This window comes from Glycine soja, chromosome 9 (assembly GCF_004193775.1).
Source record: "Glycine soja cultivar W05 chromosome 9, ASM419377v2, whole genome shotgun sequence".
Lineage (NCBI taxonomy): Eukaryota > Viridiplantae > Streptophyta > Magnoliopsida > Fabales > Fabaceae > Glycine > Glycine soja.
Genome location: NC_041010.1, coordinates 44,123,923 through 44,151,487, shown reverse-complemented (window position 1 = coordinate 44,151,487; position 27,565 = coordinate 44,123,923). Strand labels below are relative to the sequence as shown.

Below are 27,565 nucleotides of genomic sequence, written 5' to 3'. Positions count from 1 at the left end.
AGTGCCATATAAATTTACATATATACATGCATATGTATACGGAAAAAGATTGTTTAGCCCTCTTGTGATATGTATAATCCAGAAAGAAGAGAGAAAATGAAAGGATAAACGTGGCCGGTTATCCGGAAAAGTAACACTTATCAAAGTTGTATGTGTATACATATAGACACATCACTTAATTACACGCATACACATTTTACTACCTCTTATAGAATACATTTATTAAATTTTCACTCACACATTAATATTAATGTAAGGTTCGGTTATGGCCTTATGGGCATAGGAACCACTGGGATATGTATATCTCGAAACTGAGGGAGTTTTCATTGACTATGTAGCCCTGTAACAGTGTAACTTTGCATGTTGGTTGGCATTCCTTTATGACATCCACCATTTGCTTAATTCTAATAAATATCTTTGCAGTTAAAAAAGAGAGGTTGTAATTAAAATGTAAGGTACCACTTAAGTGAGAGTTGTTGGCTGATAAAAAACAAAACCACTTAAGTGAGAGGTATTGTAATAGAAAACACTTTTCAAGTTTGTAAGAAAAACCTGTATTTGTTGAGAGTTTTTTTTTTAAGTTTATCCAGTAAATTAACTTGAAATGAAAAAGGTTTTCTAAGTTTGTGTACAAAACTAATAACCTTGTTTGAAAAAGTAAATACTTGTTGAGATCTCACATGTGAACTTATGCAACAAGTAAGAATTACACATTAAAATTGTATTTTGTGCTATTTCTATTTAAGGTTGTTTGTATACAGCCTAAAAAAAATATTAAATAATTAGACACAAGTAATTAATATACTAAAGTTTGGTTAAATTATTCAAATATTATTTGAGTTCAATTTTTAATGAAAATAATTTTTGATTAAATTTTATTGATAAACCGGATGATTAAGAAAAAAAATTACAGCCTAAAGGAGATTTCCCCCAACATATATAATTAACAATTTTCATATATAAAATTATACATGAACATGTGTTGCTGTATATATATAAGGAAGGAAGAAAGCGTACGTGGAGTACGAATGGTTGTCACTATCCTGGTACATGTATATCGATCTTGACTTTCAAGCCTCTTTCGGTTCTGCTAGCTGTTTGAAGCAAGGAATGTTTATTTATTTTATATAAATGTAAATTCGTTATAGGTGTTAAACAGCAGCTCTTCTTTCTGCTAAAGTTAAAGTTAGCTAGTTAAGTTAATAATAAATAGTCGTTGCTGCAGCATGGAAGCTTTTGACCAGGCCTACCACTCACATTGTTAATGCTAAAAGTAGTCTTTTTCCGAGCTATCTGATTAACTAGATATAGTCCTTGTCCATTCTTTAAATAAAGTCCTTTTTCTCGGTGATTCTGTACTATAAAGAACTGCATGCATCAATGGTATTTTTTAATTAAAAAAGTAATGATGATATACGTTAATTCAATAAATATATACCGGTTAGGACGTAAGCAGCATGCATAAGCTTTATTTAGAAAAGAACAAACAGAAATTTATTCTGACCTAACTCGGAACCTCATGTAGTTGAAAATTTAATTTAAATAATTAAAACATGATTCAAAACTCTTTAAAAAGAGTTAACATGCCTTTCTTACTTGACTTTTATTCCTCTTTTTTATTTTTTTAATTATGTTATTAGTGTGAATTACGTATCAATTGAATTTTGTTGATAATTAATTAATCTTTATCGAAAAATTAATTAATCATCTTTGGTGTAATTTTTTTTAATCATATTTTTTTTTAATCTGAAAGCACGAAACTAAAAATTAATTTACTTAAGAAGATCAAATTCAATTTCATTTAGATCAACAAGGTGTTGGTTACCTTTCCTTTTTAATTTCAAATAGCAAAATTAAAGAATATAGTAACTATTCAAGAAATATTAATTTAAAAGTAACATTTAAAATAAAAAATATTAAATGACTTTAACATCAAATTTAATGTTTTTATTGCTAACCTTATTTTCAATTAAAATAAATTTTAAAATAAAAAAAATTAAATGGATCCTAACTACATTCACCATCATATAAATGTGTTATGGACTTAATTATAAGTAAGAGCAATTTGAGAGATATATTCAACAAGAGTGTAAGATCAAGCGCGTCATAAAAACAAGGCTTGCAAGTGTTTCAAAATACATATGATCCACAATATACGGTGAAGTCAACTAAGAAAAGTATCATAATATTCATAAAAAAGGCAACGTAACAAAACAGATTAAACCATATATAACGCTGACAAAGTAATTAAGATTAAAATGAACTGTCAAACATGACAAATTTTACCAAAAGGCTATTAATTGGACAATATTAATTCAAATTAAGAAATTAGGGATGAGTTAATAATAATGACAAGGTCTTGACTACAAATAGAATGGTTAAATTGCTTGGTTTTTATTGGTATTGGCGTGCTAAGGTCTACCTTGTGGACTCTAAAAGGCTCAAATAAACCCAAGGCCTTGGCCATCCCTGCCTTCTAATTAAACCAAGAAGGAAAAAAAGTTTTAGAATCTCAAGCAAAAAAAAAAAAAAACTCCAAATAAAACAAAACAAAAAAAAACCATAATAGGCATTGGCATAATGGCAAGAAGTGCAAATAAGGTTACCTTTATCTTCTTGGTTGCTTTTGCCATTACTATTCCATGCCTTGAGGCGGGCATTGCTGAGTTTGACGATTTTCTGAAAGCACAAGCTAGTGAGGCCCAAGTGATCGCTCTTAAATCCTACCAACCTGACCCTATAAACGTTACAGCCGAGTTCAATATCCATGTTCATAGGTAAGTACTTGTCATTATCAACTCTTTTCTCTACTGTTGATTAACCGTAGATAATTACAATATTCAAATACACTCTTCAATTCTATAAGATTGGGTGCACATTTGTTCTATTTAATCTCAAAAGTAACAGCTGATAATAGTTTAAATATATCGTTAGTGAAAATATAAGATAAATTGAGTGGTTAAGAAAAAAAAGATAAAAAGGTCATGAACCATCTCTACTAATAAAAACTAAACTAAAAATTAATATTCATTGATAAAAAAAAAATATAACACTTGTGTTATTGCACGGGACACATAGACTTTTATGCATGTATTAATATTGTTTGTGTATATAATTAATTGACATACTATCATTTGGTTTAATTATATATATGCTCAACATAAAACGTTGATATCAAAAGATAAACCTTGCTTTGTTTGCCCACAATTGATATATTAGCTCTCAATTTGTAGAACATGGCTTACATAAAACTTCCAATTTACAAAAAACAAAATCCTTGTTTTCTTTTTTCTCAACTTTCTCATGACTTTGGTTTGTTGTTTGCATATATACAAATTCAGGTTGATTATGAATTGTATGACACAATGACATATGAATAAACAATCGCGCGGTTCTAATTAAATTCTATGACTATGACATATTTCCGTGATTAAATTATCTTTGGTTGAAGAAGTGAGTGTGTTGATGATTTTCACAAATACTTTGATGCAGGGCATTAATGGAGGAAGAAAATGATACAAGGAGGGAACTAAAGCAGAAATACCATGGACCATGCATGGCCACGAATCCAATCGATAGTTGTTGGCGGTGTAGGAAACATTGGGCACAAGACCGTTTTAGGTTAGCCAATTGTGGCAAGGATTTCGGTGACCGATTCCTCCGATGATGAAACCATGATCCCTAGACCCGGAACTCTCAGGTACGGTGTCCTCCGATTATTCCAGGTAATGCTGTTTGGAGCTAGCGACACCTACGCCGCCAACTTGGTCAGGGGCTCATCAGAGAATGCCACGATGCAGATAGGGTTTTGTCCATGTGATAAACAATGACTACACTAACTGAGCCAGGGAAACCGGTTCATCGCGCCCAACAACAACGCTGCAAAGGAAATCCCACAGGCACTATGCTTCACCTGAAGTGTGGAGCAAATGGCAGTGGAAATCAGAGAACGACCTCTTCATAAATGGGGCTACTTTTCTTCAGTCAGGAGCACCTCTTGGGAAGCTTCCTTTCAACAAAGGGCTCATGATGAAACCTAGACCTGGGGCAGAAGCCAGCAGGCTCACACGCTTTGCTGGTACCCTAAATTGCAAGCTGGGTAAGCCTTGCTAAGTTCACCACACTTTTTTGTTTGTCATGCTTTAAAAAAAAGCTAGCAAACACACTAATAATAAATTAATAGGAACTCCTCTAGGGTCCATCGAGTTTAGAGGATGCATGCCTCTGACAATGTTGTATAGTATTTAATATTTTGTGGTACTTTAGAGGGAAAAATGTAGCGGTGATATTATATATGGTCTAGGGGAGAGAGCGAGAAAATTAAGACTGGTTCTTGCTTCTTAGGGTTAAGGTGAGAAAAAAATCACTCCAAATCATTTGGAGATCGAACATTTCTCTTTCTGTTTGTTTTTCATTTAATTCATATTCATATTGAGTATCACTTGATATATAGTTCTCTTAGCTTTCAATTCCTTAAATCTCGATCTCTCTTTATTTTTCAACTTATGTTTAAAATAGTAATGAATTGAATGTGAACCACTGAATTATTGGATTACTAGCATAAAAGAACAGATAATATAAAGTCTAATTAAATAGATTAACTTTTAAATTTTAAGTGTAAATTGTAGTATATATGCATATACAATGTATTAATATTGTTGATATATATATATATATATATATATATATATATATATATATATATATATATATATATAATAGAATATAATAAATAATAAAATAATGTAATATAATAGTATATATGTATATAAATAAGTTCATCTATTAGACCTAAAAAGCTTTTCTAAAGCTTGAAGGCCTTTTTACTTAAACAAGCTTCTTAAAAGTCAAACTAAGTCTATAACATTTTTAATAAATAGACCAGGCCTTATGCGGGGCAAGTTCTTTATAAGCAGAACTTAATTTAAATATTTGTGAGTATAATAAATTGTACATTTAACAATTAATTATTAATTCTTTAATAAATTTAACAATTAATAAATTATCGAACTTATTAAATAATACAATCATACATTATTGAATACTCCTAAGAAGTTTTATACTAACAATACATTAAATTATAATTATAATAGTAATACATAAATAAATGACAAGCTGAATGAATATTATATGAGCTTTCAGTCATTGGAAACACCGTAAATTTTAGATAACGTGGTGTAAGCAAATTCTTTCCTGTGCCAAGAAAGATTCCAACTGGACAGTGATGAATCCAAGGGAAATACTATAATGTACAAAAGCATAAACCTTTTCTATTCAATATATTCATGCTGTCTTTTTATTGTTGCTAAATAAAAGTCCACCTTTCGTTTTCCTGTAAGCTGTTTTGCTCACAACAAATTAAAATTGAAGAAAAACATTCTGGATCTATCCTGTCAGCGACAAGTGAAGCTTGCATTATTATTTAATTATCAAATTGTTTGGCTTTGGTATGTCTTCTATATCACTTTCAGGACTATTTTCCCTTTTCCAAAATTATATAGTGTGTTTAAAAATTTGGTTGTTGAAAAATATAAAATTACATTTGAGAGTGTGAAAGTTATGATATTAGTATCTTAAAATCACAAACAAAATGTGAAAAATCAAATCCAAGATATAAATTCAAACACACTATATATTAGTAAAGTGCAAAAATTGCTTCCACAAATTACAACTGCTATGACAGTTCTCTCTTTCGCTACTATAATAAAACCCCAATTAGATTCTAATCTGAACTTCAATTATGAGAAAATATATTTCAAACTAAAGGGAATTATTTTAGTGAAGGTAATTAAAAGGGCATGGGTAATTGTGTTATTTTACCAGTCATAAGCAACTTAGGTGCTTATGTTCACCATTATTAAGACTGCTATTCATAATCTCATTATAGTCTCGTGATAATAGTAAAATGTTGGTTACAAACGACTAGGACTGTCGGAGAAAAACAGTGCAAGAGAAAAAACAAAGATAAACAACTTCAATTCACCAGCTTGCTGGGGTAGCAACCTAACGCCACTACTGTATTTGGTAATCCTGGTCAAAACTGAAGAAAAATATTCAGTAATTTTAGTTTGTAAAAGCTTAAATATGTATCGACTTACTTTGCATTTACGTGGTACTATAAAAGTGAATAATTTACCAACCACAGGGTTGCAAATAACCTATGCATATATACACACCTATTTTATTGTAGTAGGTCAATGTCTTCTTAGAGTTTTGGTTCATATAGATGAGTTCTACTATCAAATGAAAATGTGTGTGAATATGGAATTTTGGTACATCGCTATCATTTTGAAAGGGGAGTGCTTACTTATTATATGGGTATGGGAGGCTAGAAATCTCACGAAGCAAGTTCAAGACTCATGGACTTTGAGCTGGCAACAGGGACAACACAAACCTGTACTATAATTTTCCCCGTAATTATCGTCCTCCTTGTTTTTAACTTCAATATCGTAGCTAACAATAAATACAAAAACATAATAAGGCCAAATTAAGCATACAAATTATAAGAACAACACACACCTCACACATTGCATCAACTTAAGCTCAATTGAGAAGGGAAAAAAAAGAGTCCTACCAAACAGTTAGAACTTCACAATATATAAGGAATGGCAATGATGAAAGAGAATATTATTGAAGTGAGCCTTGGAAGGAGGCAAATGTCTATGACAGAAGGTGAGTTCCAAGGAACACGGAGCGTCAAGAGACGACGAAGAGAGGTTGCTGCAGCCGCAGGCAGTGGTGATGATAACCACCAACAGCAGTTACCACAACAAGAAGTTGGTGAAAATACTACAGTCAACACTACAAAGAGAAGCTCAAGATTTCGCGGTGTTAGCAGGTCATATAAGAAGGAATTTCCAATTGTTCTATAGTTTCAAAGAGCACTAACTACTTTTGTCTTTTGTTTAATTTGCTAATCCAAATTAAACTGTAAACAGACATAGATGGACGGGTCGATATGAAGCTCACTTGTGGGACAAGCTTTCTTGGAACATAACACAAAAGAAGAAAGGGAAGCAAGGTAGAGTTACTCTTTTTGGTTTTAGCATCAGCTTCTCAATATATTGTTTACCTTTTTCTCATTCACTTGCTTCTCCTTGCTAACATGTTTTGATGTTCATCCTTTCCTATTGGGACTTGAACTGTGGAATTGGGATTGATTAACAGTATACCTTGGTGAGTAGCTTAATTATGAGAGCCATGATTTTGGTTTAATCATTCTGTCAATCAAGTATAACATGTTGACAAGATGTTATTTTTTAAATATTGCAGGGGCTTATGATGAAGAAGAATCTGCTGCCAGAGCATATGATTTAGCTGCACTTAAGTATTGGGGAACTTCAACTTTCACAAATTTTCCAGTAAGATGATAGTAATTACCTATGATTAATATGAAATAACTGACTATATTTTTGTTAAGACGCAGATGATTTATCTAATGCTCCTTATACTTTCAACAGATATCAGATTATGAGAAAGAGATACAAATAATGCAGACTATGACCAAAGAGGAGTATTTGGCCACTTTAAGGAGGTAAGTACTTGTGATTTAGTTCTCTTGGAATTCCTTGAGATGGGGCAGAGAAGTAACTGCAGTTTTATATTTTATAAGAGATAGCAATAGCACTATAGTAGTAGTGTTTGCAGCATATAAAGTTGTACAGAATTTGATATTATATATGATTTTTTGACTTTGGTTATTTTGAAATTGATCAGAAAGAGCAGTGGCTTTTCAAGAGGTGTATCAAAGTATAGGGGTGTTGCGAGGTGGATATTTCTGATGAATACGACTCGAATTGGCTTCTGAATTGTTGCTTGCGAAGATGAATCACTAACACATGGTGAATGTTTTGCAGGCACCACCACAATGGTAGATGGGAAGCAAGAATAGGAAGGGTTTTTGGAAACAAATATCTCTACCTTGGAACCTACAGTAAGTTAAATCTCCACATACCATCATGGCGTAGATATAAACACACAACAAATATATAAGTATGCTTCTTTGGTTCATTAGCCTCTGAATAGCATATTTTGTTGACCAACATAGGCACCCAAGAGGAAGCTGCGCGTGCTTATGACATAGCAGCCATTGAGTACAGAGGAATTCATGCTGTAACAAACTTTGATTTGAGCACTTACATAAAATGGTTAAAGCCTTCAGGAGGAGGCACCCTAGAAGCAAATCTTGAATCACATGCAGCACTAGAGCATCAAAAGGTGGCATCCCCATCTAATTATGCTCTAACAGAAGAGTCTAAGTCTTTGGCCCTTCACAACAGTTTTTTCAGTCCATATTCTCTGGATTCCCCTGTAAAGCATGAAAGATTTGGAAACAAAACCTACCAATTCTCAAGCAATAAGTCATCTTCTCCCACTGCACTTGGTCTCCTTCTCCGCTCTTCGTTATTTAGGGAATTAGTTGAAAAGAATTCAAATGTTTCTGGAGAAGAAGATGATGGGGAAGCCACAAAGGATCAACAGACACAAATAGCTACTGATGATGATCTGGGTGGAATCTTCTTCGATAGCTTTAGTGATATTCCATTTGTGTGTGACCCCAATAGATACGACTTGGAATTGCAAGAAAGAGACCTGCACTCAATATTTTGAACATAGATTGTGTAGATTTTGCACTCAATTTGTCTTGATCTCAGTTGCTTCCAGTTTTTGGACAAGAGAATAATGATTATTGTTAAAAGAACAGGCTTGATAGCGGGAAAATGTACATGGATATGTTTCAAAATAGGTTTTAAATTATGGTTTTGGTTGTTGCTGCATAAGGGTGAAGGTTGAAGGCTGATGCAGGTCACTTGCGATTGCTGCAGTCCATAATCAAGTTCTAGTGTAAATAATTAAATTGCATTTCATAAGAAAGATTTTATTTTATTTTTTTTAAAAAGAAGGATTATAACTCTGTGCACGTTAACATGATGCCTCATATAAATACTTCTTGAATTTATTCACAATGATTCAGAGCTTTGCATGCGCTAAGCACACAGAAATCAATATTGCATTACGGGGCTTAATTAAAGGATAACATCTCATGGTTCATGGCCAACCAAATGTGCAGACCCAAAGTTAAATCAGTTGCAAATAAAAGCATTTAGATAGAGTGTTCAAGAAAAGTTCTAACTTAATAGCAACTCCAACTTAACACAAATCACTTAAAGTATAGAGGGAAGAGGTTCTGTCTTATACATCCAATCAATTGCAGAACATTACCGTGAGCTGTGTTTCCGGCGTTGTAATTGCATTTCAACATTTGCAAGCAAAATTCTAATAAGCTAAAATTTAGTTTGCTATCTAAAATTGGTGGATGTGTATGTGTTCTGGTTAAGTCATCAAGTAGCTTTTATGTTTGCAAAGCTTGTAATATAATATTGGTACAATGTAGTCAATGGAGCAAGCAAGAACAAAAAAAAACACAAAATCAACAGCTAAAAGGTATAAAACACTACCTCCACTCTTGCTAGCCAAATCCAATTATAATAACCGAAAAGAAAAGTACAACGATGAAAAACACAGCCCCTCAAGACAAGTTTTTGTTTCCAACTCAAAAAACCCTTTTAAGTCATGCAAATATCTCATGACTGAAAGAGCTTCCCAATACCATCCCGCAAGAAGTCTATTAACTCATTGTCAAGTGCATCAAATTGTCACAAATAATAAAATAGAACAGAAGTTCAAGTGTCGAGTCCACACGGATTTTGTTTATACTTAGATTGGTGCAAACCTAATTTTCAAGCAATGAAAGAAATAAGGAATTGTAAGTGAGAAGTTAAAAGGAAACTAAAAGGCAAGAAGATAAAAAAAATAAACAATAATTTAAATGAAAAAGATGATTTCAGAATACAAATGTGTTGGGGTCTAACATGTCAAAACTACTTGTGATTCAATGTTAATAATTTTTCTTTATCTAATTTGATTCAAGTTTTTACCCGCATCTACTATGGTACTCTATTTTTGATTCCCTGCCTGAACAGCCTAATTTACTTATTTTCTCTCACAAATTCCTTTACAAAGATAAAATAGTAAATCACATTAAAATTAAAGATCCATGAAATAGGCTAAACAAACATCACTATATTTTTAGACATGATTTCATTTAGATGTTCTTTTCCTATTTTCTAGAAAATAACCATTTTTCAATGCATTACTTTCGAAACAATACATGAGCATGAATGATCAGATCATAATCAATAACAACAAGACACAAAAAATGGAATTGCATTAAATAGATAATAAGTAAGAGCTACATTACAAGAGTTTGACTTGTATGGCTTCCAACAATGAGGAATTTAGCTTCTCCTTACCATGAGAGACTTTACACTTTAGGAGTTGATGGGGATGGAAGCAGAAGAGGGATGGATAAAGGAGGAGAAGGGAAGAATGACTCTAGAAGAGGGTTTCCCTTATTTGAGATGCTAAGGCTTTGAGTGTATTCAACAGAGAGCTCTGAGTGTCGGTGTGTTTTTCTCCTTTGTTTTCTACTCCTCTTGTAGGACTAAGGTAGCATAAAATTCACCCGATCTCGCGCTAAGTGCGACCTTCTGGGCCTAGCGCGATATGGCGGTGATCACACGCTTAGCGAGTATGGTGGTGATCACACGACGGCATCTGAGCTTAGCAAGTATGGTGGTGATCACACGCTTAGCGCAAAATTTGCGCCTTTAGGCTTCTGTGTAGGTCTTTTTTGCGCTAAGCTTTGTGTTGGGTGATGAGCGAGTTGGCGCGCTGTGCGGTCTTGTGTTGTTTCAATCTTTAACTTTTTCTTTCAAGCCTCTTTTTGCATCAATTTTTTCCTCCAAAGAACTTATAATTTTTTTCTTTTGAATTCTACTAATCAAAAATTAAAATGATATTAAAATTCTCATTATTTTGTTAAAAACAACACTAACATAAAGAAATTCTAATTATTCTTAATCAAAAATTGAATATCAATTAAACCTAAATTTAGCGTTATCAAAGTCCACCCCATATCCAATCAGAACCACTGTCCAATCAAATTCAATGTAAAATCCCGAGTCATGATCATCTTCAGTTGCTGAAGGTGGAGCAAAAGGTGAGCCTGCATCATCCTCACATTTCTTGAACAATTGATTCCCACACAGTCCTTGATTACCCTCAAATGAACAGCCCTCGAATGTAGCAAACTGCTTATTTTGAGGTATAGGACCTGAGAGGTTGTTAAGTGACACATTCAAGTACGACAGAAAGGTTAATTCTTCCAATTGTTGGGGAATCTTCCCTGATAAACTGTTGAGAGAAAGATCCAATGCTTGAAGGTTTGAAAGCTTCCCAAGGGATGTTTCCACTAAGCATATTGTTGGAAACGTTGAGTAAAACAAGGCCAGTTATGTCTCCCATAACATCTGAAATTTCCCCACAGAATTTATTCCCTGAAAAATCAATGGCAATCAAGTTCTAAAAGTACTCTTGGAGCTTTTCATAAACCATGATCGTCCCTTTGTTAAAACATTGTAAATGAATAAGGGTTTCTTCACTCGCCCAACTGAAACTTCCCAACAAATTATACGGCGGATATGGCTCAAACTGCAATTGACTCTTTGAAGCTTTCATGGATACCCAATTCTGAATTTTTTTGAAGGCAAACTTCCAGAGAAGTGATTGCAAGAAAGATCAATGATGTGCAGTTTGCGAAATGTGCATGTTGTAGGGCACATTATAGATCAATACAAATGACTATCATGTAAAGCAACAACTTTCATCTAGGGAAGTGTTCCCAACCAACAGGGAAATGTATCATTAATTTTGTTATGGCTGACCTCAAATACCTCTAGCATTCTACAGTTGACCAATGCTCTTGGCAATTGACCCGGAAGATTGTTATTGCTTAAATCTATTATTCTCAGAGCATTTGTTATCGTATATGTTTGAGGAATGGGGCCAATCAATTGGTTTCCTTTCAACACCAAAAATTGTAGAAATTGGCTAGAATGATTCCCCAAACATGAGGGAACCATGCCACTTAAGTTGTTAAATGATAAATCAAGATGCACAAGGGATTTCAAATTGCATATAAGTGGGGATATTTTTCCTACCAATGAGTTGTGGGAAACAAAGACTTGTTTTTCCCCGCATCCAACTGGGGAATGAATTGATATTATTGTTTGACATATAAAGGAATGACAGCTCAACGAAGCCTCGGAGGAAATTTGGAAACTCAATCAAATTGCATGAACTCAATCCTAATCATGTGTGACACCCGCTACCCCGTTATGCATATTTATACATAAAATGATTTTATTCAATAAACATAAAAGAGTTATGCATATTTATACATAAAATAATTTTATTCAATAAATATAAAAGAGCTCACGTAAGTAAAATGTTCAAGGCTTTGAAGGTGTTTGAGGTGAAAGAGGCTGCTATTAGCATCCATTGTACCAAAGATCTGACTGCTACTGAGATCAATGGCAATGACATGAGCTGTGTGGTGATCACATTCAATGCCATCCCATGAGCAGAAATCTGTGGTTGCATTCCAAGATGCTATTTTTGAATAACTGAAAGGATTATAAGAAGCAGACTTACTAATAACAAACCTTTCCTTAAATTGCGACAAGGCATAGCTTTCATCTTCATGGCATCTTGTAGGATGAACGAAAAGAAGACAATCAGTAACTTTGAATGAGGAAAGTAAATAAAGCAACAGAAACTCTATTCACAGGCCAAAAGACCAACCACATTGTATCTCTGAATAATTTATAAGCTGAAATGTTCACATAAACAGTTAGATGCACTAATTGATATTTATACTCGATTAATCGACTTCATGCAAAAAATATCTAATCACGTGCTTTGATGTAAATGTAAAATAATAATCATGTCGTGCATTTTGGTAAGAAAATTATGCGAGACGTTCTATTTCTAGTCTTTCCCTTAAGACAAAGACTAAAACTAGAACGTCTCTATGGACTGCATTTGATGAAGTTAGTTTCACATCAACAGTCCATAAAGTTTTCCGTTAAATTCACGTTTCTGATGTATTTATAGTCAATATCCACTGGGCTTTTACATTAGGCTCTGCGATAATGATCTGTCCTTCATTTTATTGGTGCTCCTGTATAACTCAAGCATGCATTTTACGGAGTAATATATCAATTCAGTCCTCAAAATAAGCATCAGTAATCCATTTAATTAGTCTTTGAATTAATGAGAATTAAAAGTTATTATGAATAATAAGATAGAAAAGCATAACAAAGATTATTTTAAAAAGGTAGAATGATGCTCAACTAAAGTGTTGGACGCAAATAAGAAATTGCTGTTAAATGTTAAGTAACTTACATCTGTAACGTATACGTAGGGGTAAGACTTTAATTATGCAATAAATAGGCATCACGCCTAAATTAATCCTTTTAACATGAAATAAACTAATTGCAAACCTGTTATTTTAAAAAAAAATAGGATTATCAAATTATCATAACTCAAATATCTTATATTACATGATAAATAAAATGCCACAACTAAATTAACCATTGTATTGTAAAAAAATGATTAAATAAGATCAAACTGCTATTTTTGGTTTTCTATTGCGGGGTCTGGGGTCATGAAAACCAGACAGAGAGTGAGTGACTCCTTGGTGGAAAAACAGAGCACATAGCCGTTGGGAGGATTGGTACAAGGGAAGAAGATCAAGAAGAGAGAATTATGAGGCACAAGGTCCACAAAGTATTTTTATAATAGCAGATCAAGTTAACAAGTTTGGAGGTGACATGGCATAGTAGTATCACCCCTCTTATATACTAAATAAATAGGTTTACTAGAATATATATTTAAAAAATACATTTTTTTTTTAAAAATGGAAATATAATCTTAAGCGTAGTTTTTTAGTAGAAACAACAAAAGAGAGTAAGCTACATTGATACGTAAATCCAGCTAGCAAGTTTATTCCATAGAAATATTTACTGCAAAAGTCACAACATACAAATTGAATCTTAACATCTTTAAAACTGAACATATTTCAATCAAATTTGACTAAAAAAATCTTCCTTTCATATTACAGAAGATCTTATCAGCATAAGATTAATTATTTTTATCTCAATCTTCTGAACAGTGTCTGTCTAGTGTCTACCAATCAACAACTCAGATGGAGAATGCAGAAAGTATACAAATTGTCCCAACGAACATACAAACTATAACGAGCCATCCAACTAAAATATGAAGACAACACTGTCATGAACTCTGGACTTCTGATTCTGAGCAACACATTCTGAAATCCACATTAAGTTCCTGATCTCCTGTTCCCTTAACCTCATATATGCGAAGAACACAGCATAATGAAACTGCAATAGTGACAAAATAGAGCATCTTACTAATGAATATAAGAAATAACTTGCACAAGAATAAATCAAATACATTAAAAGCCAATCAACTTCCTTCCAGCACAATGACTTCGAATTTTGTTTCCATCAGTTAGTAAAGAAAGATCCAGCAAACATTAAAATATTTAACTAGTTCACTACATGAGGCAAAAATTATGATAGTCAGAACTGAAAGATGAACCTGTTGCTCAAAAGCCAAGCAAAGCCTTTTCACCTCCTCCTCGTAGAATGCCTTGTCAAGCATCTGGCTCTCTCCATATGATAGCTTAGCAAAAATAGATTGATAGGGGGGATATTTTTCCATAACAGCACGAACCTACATGAGTAACCAGATAAGAAACGTAGGAACCAAAAACAAATATTAAAAGAAATCAACCAGAAATATGTAGACAATACTAATGGCTTCGATGATTGACCATTTCGGGACAGATTCCAACAAAAAAGGATAAAGAACAACTCAACTACACAATACCCTCCAGAAATTGGTAGCCAGAACCAAGTAGGCAATTGCAAATTACAAATGAAATGAAAAGAAATCAAATCATATAAGCTCGATAATAGAATAGAAGGTGAAGGTGCTCAAAAAAGGAGAGCTTGAAAGTCACACCTCAGACTGCAAGTATACATCTTTTGGTAAAAACAACCAACATTAAAACTAGCAGTATATTTTACTAACTTGGCTATCAATAAACACAGCTACCCTGAGAAAGACAACTAGCCTAAGAAACATTCAAATTGAATGAAGCAGAACACCTTTTATCTACCAATTTAACAAAATAAAACTTCACATGACTTAGATGTAAACCATACATACCTGATCAATGTCCTCGCAGACAGCAAGTTCCTCATGACCATATGGGTATCTGTTTAAAATAATTCAGTCATTACCAAAAGAACAAGCCAAAGCAGTATACATACATTTCTATATAAAAAAAAGAGAAGATATAAACATCTAGCTGAGGGTCAAGAAGCTTACAGCAAACCAAAATTAGAGTACAATTTTCTACGGTCATCTCTGGTAAGCTCAGTACCAATGCTGTACAAAGTGAACACCATGGATGCCAGTTATGCAAGTATCCAGTAAACAAAAGAGCAATACAAAATCTTTTTACTTTAAATATACCTATTTATGGTAATATTCACAGCCCTTCTATCAGCCTCAAAAGCTAGAAGGTCAGACATTATCTCAGCTGTGGCACCACCAAGTTTCTGTTTAGGGATAACATAAAATTGATTAAAATCAGGGGAGAAGAAAACAAAAGTGCAACAAGAGAGTGCATATATCTAGTGGACAACAAAGATTGCCGCAGACCCTTCACCTGACAAAATCTATAGAAGTCTTCAAGGTATGCCTTGTAAAGAGTGTTCCTCATTATTTCAATGTTCATATCATCCAAGTCCTAGAGACATAAAGAATATAACAGCAATAAAATCAGATCAGCAGAAGTCCAAATTTCAGACAAGTATCATGAGCATATATACCTATCGAATAAACTAGTACCACAGAAACATATAAAGTTACATAAACTTTAAAGCAAAAAAGCATAGATGCCAAAATTCCATCCTACATATAACCCAGAAAAGTGGGAAAGTTGTCTTCATTAGGGAACCAACACCTAGTTGTGATTAATTTCTCGATAATTTTGTATCACAAATTCTTCGACATTTCTTATTATCACAATCTATTTATTGGATATACATTAGGGGATGCAGATATAAAATCTGTACAGGTCCTTTAACAAGATATCAAACAGACTAATTAAACAAAATAAAAGGAGATAAACTGGAAAGATGATTTACCTCTGATGTAATGCACTCAGAGAAGTATGGAGCCAGAGGAGTGTCAACAAGAACCAGCCTGTAAAGCTCCCGCATATTCTGAGCAACAGCCAGAGTAGCAATACTGCATAGAACCCACAGAAAGAGGAAGAAAATTAAAAGTCTATCTGCTTACAGTCAATGTATTGAAAACTGCATAAAATTTACTATACCTGTCAAACATGCCGAGTGGATGGCATTTTTCTAGTAATTCTTGAACATCTCTCTCATGCAAGGTGCCAGTAACAATCAAAACAACATTGTCTATCATGTGACCATATCTGCAGGAAGAAAACATAAAGTATATCGGTTTCAGCAGCACTTTATTTTTTGTAGAATGCCCACTATAACAGTAAATTTGGATCAAAATAAAAAGAGCTGCACAAGACTCATCATCCAGAGAAAATTCTAATTTGAATTCAAGTTTTACACAAGGAGTTAGAGCTAATGTCCATACTTGTAGGTTGCGTTGTGTACAATTACAGCACCTAGGACTACTTGATTGTTTAAAATTTTAGTCTCCTATAGCTCAACCTAAATAATATCCTCAATATAAAGATGACATTGACAGTAAATACAAAAAGAGACCAAACAGAAAAGTCAAGATCACATACGTGATATACTCTAAAAAGGTTGACAAGGGTTCCGTGGCTTGGCATAACATGTTCTTGTAATCATCAACCAGCTTAAGAGTACACTTCTCCACAATCGTTGTGGTATGCAATGGAGAAGGCTCTGCAATAGTTAACTTGCTCATCAGCCATCAGCATAGACCGATAATCTTAATTACATCTTGTCAACCAGTAAACACCATTGTACTAATTGTACTAAAATGCAAAAGCAACAGAATCTATTTATTTTTCTAACTCAACAATTGAATAATTTATTTACACAAGAAGCAACAGAATAAGAAATGGAAATTCTTCTAAACCTTCATTCAAATTCAATTCAACAGAGAAAATTAAACAAAACTCATACTAATAACAGTTAACTTTCAGACATATATAACATGGAAATAAACAAGATAACACTTTTTTTTTTGTTTCCCACAAGTATCCTCCTTTGTAGGAGACAATCCTGTTTGAAGCGTTATCGGACACTAAAAGTGACACCTCTCCAAACAGGAATTCGAACCTCGGTTTCCCATGTTGTGGGGATTAGCCCTTCTGCTAAACCCAACCCCATTGGAAGATCACACTGAGGTTCACAATATCAATAGAATCATGGAGTAGCACTTGTTAAAATTAAACTAAAAACCTAGATCACATGCTTTCGTGAATCTTCCAAGTACTTGATTTGGTTACACGACATAACATCTCCATCTGAAAATTTGCCGAAATGTTTCTTAGGGCATTTCCACTTCAAATCTACACACGTGTCAAACAATTATCGGGATTTCATATAAGCATTCACTTTCAAGAAAAACAGAGATGTTACTCTCAAGCTTAACGGAAACACAATAATGACTAGCAGCTAACACCACGAAAGGATCCTGCTTTTCATCCTCAAAAATAAAAAAGTCTGATAATTGAATAAACAAGATCACGCAGAGGTTCAAAATATCAACAGGATTATGAAGTAACACTCGTTTAAAAAAAAAAAAAACTAAAAACCTAGATCACATGTTTTTACGAATCTTCCAAGTACTCGATTCGATTACAGTACAGAACATCTCCTTTCGAAAGATTTGCGAAAAATGTTTCCACTTCAAATCCACACGTGACAAAAAAAGGATCTTCAAAAATAAAAACAATACAAAGTCCAATGATTAACAAAAATTATCAATTATTAATTCATAACAATGAATAATAATAATGATAAACTGAGAATGGTGATAACGGATGGAAAAAACGCACCGTTTTGGAGGTAAGGACCGTACTCGGTGGCGGAGAGGTGCATCTTGATGTCGTCGAGGGTTTCGCATTGGCAGAGGTTGTTGTAATCGGCGGTGGTGAGGAGGCCGGCGCGGTGGCCGCGGACGATGGCCTCTAGGAAGCCGCCGTGGATGTTGAAGGTGAGAGCTTCGAATCCGTACATTTCGGATCGGATCTGATGCCGGTTTCGGATCTCGAAATTGGTTGAAGGAAGAAAGGGAACCAGACAAAAAAGAAAGAAGATCAGAACCTCCTCCTCCTTCGGGAAATTTCTGCACGAATAATAATGATGATGAGCAATGGAAATTGTATTATCTGTTTTTTTTTTTTCTCTCTTTATTTATTTAATTAATTAATGGTTTGAGCAGTGTGTTTCATAGATTTACTATCATGGAAAAAATAGATTGTGAAAAATCACGGGTATATGTTTCCTTTTCTGTTTTTTATTTTTTTTTATTTAGAATTTACTTTACAGGTACTGACACAGGGTAAAGAGGTAACAATTTTCATCCTTTTTTAAAAAAAAGTAAGAATTTTCATCTACGTTATACTTATTCATTAATTTTTTTCTTGTAATAATTATTTAAAAGTTATATTTAGCATAAGTTTTATTTGATTGATAATTTAATTAAAAAATTTGTTTTATTTGAGAAATAATAGTGTTGCAACTACAATATAAGCAGTATGGCAAGTGAAAAGTTTAAAAGGAAAACAGTAATAAATAAAACCATCACCAAAGTTTTATTTTATTTGAGGAAATTTTAGAAATAAGATTGAATTCAAGGCTCAATCATAAAAAGAGAAGCTCATTCCATAACACAAATAATAAATATTTTTAGTAAAACTTTATCTTTTATAGTTACAATTAGTAAAAAATAAATTTTGAATAATGTCTAGTTTACTTGATTGATTAAATGTACATGAATGATTATAAATCTTCGTTTTCGATTTCTATATATAAAAAATAAAAATCTCAAACTATTTTAAATTATCCTTATTTTATATTTATTTATATACTTAGATCTTTTTAATTCCTTAGCTCTATTAATATGCTTATTTTATTTCTATTTTTAAATTAAATGTTAATATTTTAAAAAACTTAAATCAAAATTAAATTAATCTATAATTTATGTATTTAAAATATTCATTTATCATGAAATTTAATTATGTAAAAAATATTTATCCTATATGATACACATGATGAAATACTAATAAGTTTAATTAAAACATTATGAAAATAGTGTGAATATTTGCTTTATGTAATTATTGGGTCACAACAGGGCACAGGCGTTTATTTAGTTAATACCCGTTATGGGTTGCAATGGATAAGTCATTAATTAATGTTGGGCATGAAAAAAATCTTAGTTTTTCTTGTGTTTTCTAAGTACAAAAGCAAGTAAAGCATAGTAAAACTACAATGGGCACTGCAACTGCAACCTTATCCCTGTGCCAATGGCCTACTTCTTCTTCTTCTTCTTCTGTGCGCATGCATGTGAGGTTTTCATGCAGAACCCCTCACCTTTCACCATATACAGTTGACAGAACCCTCTGCCAAATCAACAATTCTGGTGTCATAGCTTGCCTAAGAGCTAACAGGTCTCTCTTTCTTCTCTGTTTCTCTTTTTTCTTTTCTTGAAGCAGTTGAAAATAAAAACAGTGGCCAAGTTGAACAATGAAATGCCACAATTGAAAGAGGATTACTCAGCCCAATGATTTTTGTTTGTTGTGTAGTTTATGTTATTGAATATAGAGTATGCGAAGTCTATTTCTATTCTTCCCTTTTTGCTGAGCCGGGATAAGTTTTCTTTTCTCACCGTCTAATGTTCTTAAAGACTGAATTCAATTTTTAATATGCTAATTCTCACATGTCACAACCATAGTCAATACTATTTTTTAATTCGCTTTTATGCTGACTTACTTTTTTATTTTCATCTACATATAGTGCAGAAGTGGCCATGGAAGCTGCAAAAGCTGCAATAGCAGGTGGCATTTCAGTTGTGAGTATACTTTTGATGTTCTTTTATTTTGAGTCATATATATATAACTCAGGACATTTTATATGGCCTGTTTTGTCTAATTTTTAAAATTGGTCCTACTAGTTAATTAGTTTAAATTCTTTTTGGGCCATATATATCTCATCATCTATTTTCTTTTTACATGTAGTTGGAGATTGTGGTGTCGACCCCAGGTGTGTTTGAGGTTGTTTACCTAAATTTTTCTACTTCCTTACTTATCTTGTTCTTAGATTTAGAATTCATATGCTTGGTTCGATCTGTGCAGGTTCTACAACAGCTGGTGAAGGAGCATCCTACAATGGCCCTAGGGGTATGCTTTAATCCTCTAAGTTTCTATCTAGTTTTTCACATGGCATCAATGTTCTTTGTTAGGGTGTATATCAGGTGAACTCGCCAAAAGTTTGAATCTGGAGAACATATCATTGTCATTGTATTCTCTCATTTCATTGAATTTTAGGACTGTGTTTGTGTATAGCACATCACCTAATGGACATGCTGATTGACACATAAATGAGGATTATCATCAAGAATTGCTGATCCTTACTCTTGGATTTTTTGTCTTCTCTCTGAATTTTACTTAGCTATCATTAAGAGAATAATGATTTATTCTGTGGATTATTTCTAACAAAATCACAATGTCTTGTAGAAATTTTGGGAAAAATATAAAGTTGACGCATTTGAAATTGATCTAGTGTTGAATGTGTTATGCATGTGGATAAGTACCATATCATCAATTAAGAGGAATGTTCAACCTAGCTTCCAACACTTCTTCTAAATTCTAAGTGACATCCCCAAAATTTACCGAAAGTCTCTAACCTTCTTCTGATTCAGTCTTGTCTAGAACACTAATAAATTAATTTCTCAAGAAATTGCACACAAAATTTCTATAAGATGGTAGATTTTTTTTTAGTTTCTTCCTTGCTGGATATTACTAGCTTGTAAAGGTACCCTATTGCATTCTTATGATTGTTTTAACATGTTGATGATCAAGACTCCTATCATATACAGTATTATTTCATGAAATCACATTTCTCTTCAACGGTTGTCTGAACTGAACAGATATTGCCCTTAGGTTGGAACTGTTCTCAGGATTGAGGATGCAAAAAGTGCAATTAATGCCGGAGCCAAATTTCTAATGAGTCCTGCAACTGTTAAGGTTTGTAATTATTTATATATATACATACATAAATACCTTCTCAGCTTGTGCTAAATTTCAAATTTCAATGTTTATGCTTACTATTATTATTATTTTTTTCCTCTTTTCCCTATTCTTATTCTTGTTTGAATTATCTTGGGAGATTATTGACTGTCAAATTTCATTAGGAAGTGCACTATTTGTGGACATACTAGGATATCTAACCAGTGTGCATTTTTCTTTAAAATTGTTTATTGCTTATCAGGATATAATGGAAATGGATTATGTTCAGAGTGGTGAAATTTTATATATTCCTGGCACAATGACTCCAACTGAAGTAAGAGTCGACTTTTAGGTTCAAGTCTTTTACAGATCTCATGATTGATATATATTTTAGGTTCTTAATGATCATTGTATCATTTGTATGCAATGCAGATATTGTCAGCATGTGATGAAGGTGCTAAAATTGTCAAGGTAGGCCTTTGCATGTTCTTTAATGTTTGTTGTATTGAAGAGTGTTGAAATATGGGCAGAATACATTCACTTGATAGATATGCATCCCCTTATGCAGTGATGAGTGGAGACTTCTGGATTTTTTGGCCTGCTGTTTTCCTATTTCTTCAATTTTCCGTTGTTAATATCTGGTTCATTTGGAACAATACCTCCTAGATGCATATAAACACAGGAGGCAACTTATTTCTTTTTTAAACAAAAATCTTTTTTCATTTTTTTAAGCTTGTCTCATAAGTTTCTTCTAAAATTATAGATAGATAATTCTAAATTTTACATTAATGCAATGGCTAGCAAAGGGTAGAAATAAAATGAACAAATAGAGAGAAAAAAAATAGAATCAAACCTGTAAAATATTTAGCCTGTGGAAAGATAATCAACAGGTGTTGGAAAAAAGGATGGGAAGGATTTTTTAATCTTTACAATTAGACATGTCCCATGTTTAATTTACTTTTCATTTTAAAGGATTATAATTATAAAGATTCCAACTGAAGTTAAATTACTAATTCACTTACACATGTATTTATTTTGTGTTTCTACTAAGTTTGGGTTCTTAGGGAGTTTTTTTTGGAGGAAGCATGTGCTTGGCATGATTTTCTACCTTATCATAGTCCTAATAACGAATGCCTTGAGTTATTCATATTCTAGCAACCTTTAGCTGCTTTTCTCCTTTGGTCAAGATTTATGTATCTTACTGTCAAGATTCACGTAAAGGTCACAATCATAGACTAGCATCAAATGCATTTTATATTTTAAAAGAATTTCTTACACTTGGTTTTTACCTTGTGTTGTGTGATAGATTTATCCAGTTTCTGCACTCGGAGGATTTCAGTACATATCAGCACTGAAGAAGGCCTTTCCTCATATCTCTATGGTTGCTTCTCAGGGAATAACAATAGGTAGTTTTACAGTTTTTCCTATTGCGTTATATAGTGAGTGATATTAATTGCAGGGCCATCTATAACGCATTAGGAGAATACTATAGAGATATGGGTAAATATTTAAAATCCCCTCATCTTACCATTATCAAACGTTGTTATAAGCTGCATCTGAACATAAATATGGGTTCAAGATATACATGGTTCAGGATTATTATGTTTAATATATCATTACCAGCATTAATTCCTGATCTTTTTCATGTCTCATCCTCGAATATTTTACTAATAGGTATGCCAGTATTATTTCTCATTCTCAGTGTTGATTTGATTTATTTGCTTGAAGCAGCTGTTTTTTTCCCCTCAAAGATTTCTGTTTGGAAACCTTCACTCTTCATCATTTTCTTTTGCCAAACATATAGTTTAGAACTTACTAATGGTGAAGTTTCTCGTTAAGTTGATGCATGTAAAAAAAATCAATATCCTATTTGGTTATGTACTATATTATATTTTTTTTGCAAATACTCCTTTTGACGAACTGTTTAAAGCAGCTTATGGAACAAGCTTTTAGAAGAATTTTTCTATGACAACTTTTGATAAATATTTATAATACTAACCTTGTTGTCCTCATCCATATATGTCCAATAGGCACAACAAGTATGCATTTTAATAGTAGATTAAGTTAATGCCATTGGCATAACTATCCAATGTGAATGACTTTCTCTCGTATTGCTTGTAGATTCAATTGGGGAATACATTTTGCGAGGAGCATCAGCAGTTGTTTTGTCAGATGCGATATTTGATAAAGATGCAATTGCACAACATGATTTAGATAAGATACAAAAACTTGCACATTCTGCTGCCTTGTTGGGTAACAAATCTGTGAATAGGTAACACTTTGTACTTTTTTAAATACATTTAGTGGTTGGTTTTTTCTTCTAGGTTTATTCATAATGGTTGTTTGGAATGATTGTTACATTTTTTTTTGAATCATTTTGTTAGAATTTATTAGAGCAGTTAACCAACAAGAAATACTTGAGTGGATGATGATCTGAAACGACGGTTTGACTCACAAGGATCTCTCAACTCTAATAGCTCTACCAATATAAGAGTTGTATACTCATAAGACAAGGTTGATGCAGTTATAAGAGTTGTACCTTTGCCTCAAACCCCTATTATACCATATTAACACTCAATCATTCAATTTTGGTTTTCCTCCTTCTGGTGTTAAGGTCAAATATTGTGAATAATTGTGAAATAATTGTTCTCTGTTACTAGTAAAAGAATGGTTCATTTGCTATCAAACTTATATCAATAAGACAGGGTTGATGGAGTTATAATAGTCGTATATTTGCCTTAAATCCCGATTATACCATATTAACACTTAATCATTCAATTTTGATTTTCCTCCTTCTGGTCTTAAGATGAAAAATGTGAAGTATTTGTTCTCTCTTACTAGGAAAAGCATGGTTCATTTGCTATCAAATTTGTAGCTCAATTGCCATCAGCCCAAGTCTTTACGATTTTTTGGTATTCTGTTGATGTTGAAGGTTCCATTATCAACTTGGTATTGAACTGCAATCTTCTCCCTAAAATGTGACTTCTTTGCCACTATAATAAACTTTATTGGCTAACTACGAATCAAGCTAAAAACAAATGAAGTAAACTTTTGTTTAACAAGCAGCTGCTAATGTGTGTATAAAGCAAACGATTATCTGTTTATGTGTGTCTCAGAACAAAAAATGGAGCTAGAAAAAAGAGAGCCTTCTTTTTTCTTTTATCACATCTCTCCTTTTTCTCTCTTCATTATTTATATATTATATTATATATAAAACTAAATAATAAATTCAAATATTTATTATTTAGTTTATATTCTATTTTTAAGTTTTTTTTCTTTTTCATTTATTTATTGTTTAGTGAAAGTGAAAATAAATTCTTAAGATAAAGAGGAACCCCTTTGCAAAAGGACAATGTTTTCGTCAAAATAGTATAAATAGTATCTAACTACTTATTTATATAGTTAAAAACAAAATAGTATCTATCTTCATGATAAAAAATATATATTAAAAAGGAATTCATTTTGTACTACAAATTAGAATCTCTAACATGAAAAGTGAAACCCTCCTACTCTCTCAAGTCTTAATTACATATTCTTAATACTTTTTTTTGGAAGGCATTTTCAATATAACTCCTAATTATCTCAAATTACTCTATCTTTTTTTATATAGTAAATAGTACTTATTTCATTTCATTATGAATCAAGTGATCAATACAAGGAATTACATAATCAATATAATAGATGCTAAGGAACAATAAAGTCACCTTTGCTAACTCGAGCAATTCCTTTAGCTTGTTTCTTGACAAATCTTTTTACACTCAACAACAATATTTCTCAATTTTTATAGGTCCTCACATGCAATATTTATTTTATCAACTGCTATTTTACAATCTAATTCAAAATACTATATGATTAAAATTCATTGTAGCTACAAAACGAAGAGTTGATAATAGACCTCATGTTTCATCTTCTTGAAGGTTCATACATAGTTGTCTCCATGATGTCAGTGTTGAAACCAATCTTTCTTGATCATCACGAACACACAAACCAATTCCAGTGGTATTGCAAATCATATGGAAGCTAGAATCTACATTGCATTTGAGTCATCCATGTTCTGGTTTTTGCAAGCCTTCAATGATGTCGTTTGTCAATCCTCTCTAACTAATCTTTTGTCTTTACACACTCTTCTTTTAACCACAAACTCACTTGGGACATCCTTGTTTTCCTAGACCTTGTCGTTCCTCCTCCTTCATATGCTCCATAGTAAGATAGTCATTTGATCTTTCATTTCTTCTTGTAGTTTAAAAAAAAAAGTGAAGAAGAACTTTGTACATGATTCAATTTGTAACAAGACCTCCTCCAGGCAATGGCTTAGGTTGAACTTCGACTAGCAATCTTCATTTTTTGTGCACGTAAAAAATGCGTGAATAGTTATCTCAACTTCAGCTTCACGTAGGGGACAAACAATGTGACACTACACCCTCCTAGAATTGAAAGTTGCTATAGTTGGAATGCAACCTCTACATATTCTCTACATCAAATTTGTTACTCGTGGTGGAAGATTTTCTTTTCAGATCCACTTTTAATCACCATGTATTGTTAGGTGTTCATTATCCACTAAGTCAATAATTATCACTTTGTACACACTCTTTACCGAGTAGACTCGCTTCTATGTATAGCCTTATATGTTGGTGTCTTGTTGATCAACATTCAACAATGGTGTTCTCAAGATGGCCTCAACATCCTTCACTTTGAAAATTTGCTCAAGGAGCATGTAGTTCCAACACAAAACCTCTTTGTCCATCAAAACTCTCACTTTCAAATCCTCTAAGACCAAGTTGAAAGCATGGATATTTTGAAAGCCTAATTAAGCCCCCAAGCTTTGATCCTTTGAGACACATAATTTGTCCTAAGCTAGCCAATTCATTCCTCTTGATTTCATTCCAACTAATTGCCACGACCAATTTAAGTTCATCATCATTTGGATCTCATCACTAAGAGTTGTAAGTATAAGGAAAATGCTCATGCAATAATTAGGAATAACTTGAATAATAAATTTTACCATTATCTCTCTTCCTGCCATTGATAGGGTCCTTCCACTCCAAGAATTTATTTTTTCCCACACCCTATCCTTGATTAAGTTAAAAATAAGCTTCTTGCTCCTTTCCATAGAAGAAGGAAAGCCCAAATATTTTCCTCCACTATTTCCTTAGGTCACCACCAAAACTGATATCACATCATTCTTCAAACCTTGATCTACATTCCTACTAAAAGTGACTTCAGATTTTTACAGATTAATCTATTGCCTAGATTGCCTTTGCATAGTCATCTAAAAAATTTCTAACCACCATTGTTTCTCTTTCATTAGCTCTAAAAAATAGAAAGTTATCATCTACAAACAATAAGTGGAAAACAACAAGAGCATCTGGACAAATTTTAACCCATGCACATCACCCTTTTTTCTGCATCTTTTATTAGCCTTTTATTAGCACATATAGTCCTTCAACACACAATATAAAAAGATAGGGGGGGGGGGGGGAGAGGATCCCCTTTATGGAGTAATAGGCTCAATCATTTCATCATTTACATTAACATAGAAATTCATTGAAACACAAAGCATTATTCATGTAACAAAGTTTGTATGAAATCCAAGTTTAATGAACATCTCCTATAAATAACCCTTTTTAGTTCTATCATATGCTTTGTTAATATCAATTTTCAATGTTACGTCTCATTTCCCCCCTTCTTTTGCACTTCATAAAATGCAAATTTTCAGAAGTAACCAAAGTATTATCAATAATAGATCTGATCTGCATGAATAAAAGCTGATTGTTCCTCAGATACACAATAATAGATATACCAGGAACAAAAGCTGATTACTTTATCTTTTGTTGTATACTTGATTGTCTTAGCTAAAAATTTATAAATGTCTAAAAATAATGTTGTATCATAATTTAATTTTTTATTATAAATTTTAAATGTATGTATTTAAAAATATTTATTATAAATTTTATTATGATATAATTTATAAATTTGAAATGATTTCTATATTATGAACTATAATGAAGGATGGATCTAAAAGGGGGTGAGGAGGGCTCAAGCCCCTCCCTCTCTTAAAACTTTTTATCTATCTACATATATTTTTAAATTAATTGTATGTTGTTATTATAATAATGGTTAATGTTAATTAGTAGAGTTTAATGTATATATATTGATAAAGTAAAACTATTTTAGACGATCATCTAATCATAAATCATCGTTTGAATTATTTCACAAACTTATCATACATGATGAATTGTGATTGGATGATTGTGTAAAACTTTTTACACTATCAGCGTATAATCTTTTTTCTCCAATTAGTATAAGGGTTTAATGTTTATGCATTAATGATGTAAAACAATTTTACACTGTTATTTAATCATAACTTATCGTTTA

General features: G+C 32.6%; 3 protein-coding genes across 5 annotated transcripts; 2 read left to right on the top strand and 1 right to left on the bottom strand.

The window, feature by feature from the left end:
• Positions 1–6,554: 6,554 nt before the first annotated feature.
• On the top strand, positions 6,555–8,893 carry LOC114367612 (AP2-like ethylene-responsive transcription factor At1g16060). The gene is made up of 8 exons (XM_028324798.1): positions 6,555–6,838; positions 6,939–7,021; positions 7,168–7,176; positions 7,273–7,361; positions 7,461–7,534; positions 7,717–7,767; positions 7,857–7,933; positions 8,048–8,893. The coding sequence occupies exons 1-8, from the start codon at positions 6,606–6,608 to the stop codon at positions 8,608–8,610; spliced, it is 1,179 nt and encodes a 392-aa protein (XP_028180599.1). The 5' UTR covers positions 6,555–6,605; the 3' UTR covers positions 8,611–8,893.
• A 4,989-nt stretch (positions 8,894–13,882) lies between these two features.
• On the bottom strand, positions 13,883–18,425 carry LOC114425102 (V-type proton ATPase subunit d2). Its single transcript, XM_028391864.1, has 10 exons — positions 18,020–18,425; positions 16,778–16,898; positions 16,337–16,444; positions 16,146–16,248; positions 15,665–15,745; positions 15,469–15,554; positions 15,322–15,381; positions 15,160–15,208; positions 14,527–14,661; positions 13,883–14,306 (listed from the first exon to the last, which is right to left on the bottom strand). Exons 1-10 carry the CDS (start codon positions 18,198–18,200, stop codon positions 14,175–14,177), a joined length of 1,056 nt encoding a protein of 351 aa, XP_028247665.1. The 5' UTR covers positions 18,201–18,425; the 3' UTR covers positions 13,883–14,174.
• Positions 18,426–19,412: 987 nt separating this feature from the next.
• Positions 19,413–23,917, top strand: LOC114367215 (KHG/KDPG aldolase-like). 3 transcript variants are annotated; one of them, XM_028324359.1, is made up of 10 exons: positions 19,413–19,633; positions 19,985–20,020; positions 20,201–20,225; positions 20,318–20,362; positions 21,125–21,208; positions 21,453–21,524; positions 21,623–21,661; positions 22,497–22,596; positions 23,312–23,462; positions 23,575–23,917. In XM_028324359.1, exons 1-10 carry the CDS (start codon positions 19,455–19,457, stop codon positions 23,582–23,584), a joined length of 741 nt encoding a protein of 246 aa, XP_028180160.1. In that variant the 5' UTR covers positions 19,413–19,454; the 3' UTR covers positions 23,585–23,917. The 3 variants fall into 3 exon arrangements, with proteins under 3 accessions (XP_028180160.1, XP_028180159.1, XP_028180158.1); XM_028324357.1 differs by having other exon boundaries at positions 19,417–19,633; positions 19,980–20,034; positions 20,201–20,236; XM_028324358.1 differs by lacking the exon at positions 23,575–23,917 and having other exon boundaries at positions 19,415–19,633; positions 19,980–20,034; positions 20,201–20,236; positions 23,312–23,466.
• Positions 23,918–27,565: the final 3,648 nt, after the last annotated feature.

Excerpts from the sequence above, each read along its gene's own strand:
- LOC114367612 (XM_028324798.1), top strand. The coding sequence starts at position 6,606 with ATGGCAATGATGAAAGAGAATATTATTGAAGTGAGCCTTGGAAGGAGG. Across the intron at positions 7,535-7,716 it reads TATTTGGCCACTTTAAGGAG|AAAGAGCAGTGGCTTTTCAA; the intron begins GTAAGTACTTGT and ends GAAATTGATCAG. Across the intron at positions 7,768-7,856 it reads AAGTATAGGGGTGTTGCGAG|GCACCACCACAATGGTAGAT; the intron begins GTGGATATTTCT and ends AATGTTTTGCAG.
- LOC114425102 (XM_028391864.1), bottom strand. The coding sequence starts at position 18,200 with ATGTACGGATTCGAAGCTCTCACCTTCAACATCCACGGCGGCTTCCTA. Across the intron at positions 15,555-15,664 it reads ACTTCTATAGATTTTGTCAG|AAACTTGGTGGTGCCACAGC; the intron begins GTGAAGGGTCTG and ends ATCCCTAAACAG. Across the intron at positions 14,307-14,526 it reads GCTTGGCTTTTGAGCAACAG|TTTCATTATGCTGTGTTCTT; the intron begins GTTCATCTTTCA and ends TCACTATTGCAG.
- LOC114367215 (XM_028324357.1), top strand. The coding sequence starts at position 19,455 with ATGGGCACTGCAACTGCAACCTTATCCCTGTGCCAATGGCCTACTTCT. Across the intron at positions 20,035-20,200 it reads TAGCAGGTGGCATTTCAGTT|TTGGAGATTGTGGTGTCGAC; the intron begins GTGAGTATACTT and ends TTTTACATGTAG. Across the intron at positions 20,237-20,317 it reads CGACCCCAGGTGTGTTTGAG|GTTCTACAACAGCTGGTGAA; the intron begins GTTGTTTACCTA and ends CGATCTGTGCAG.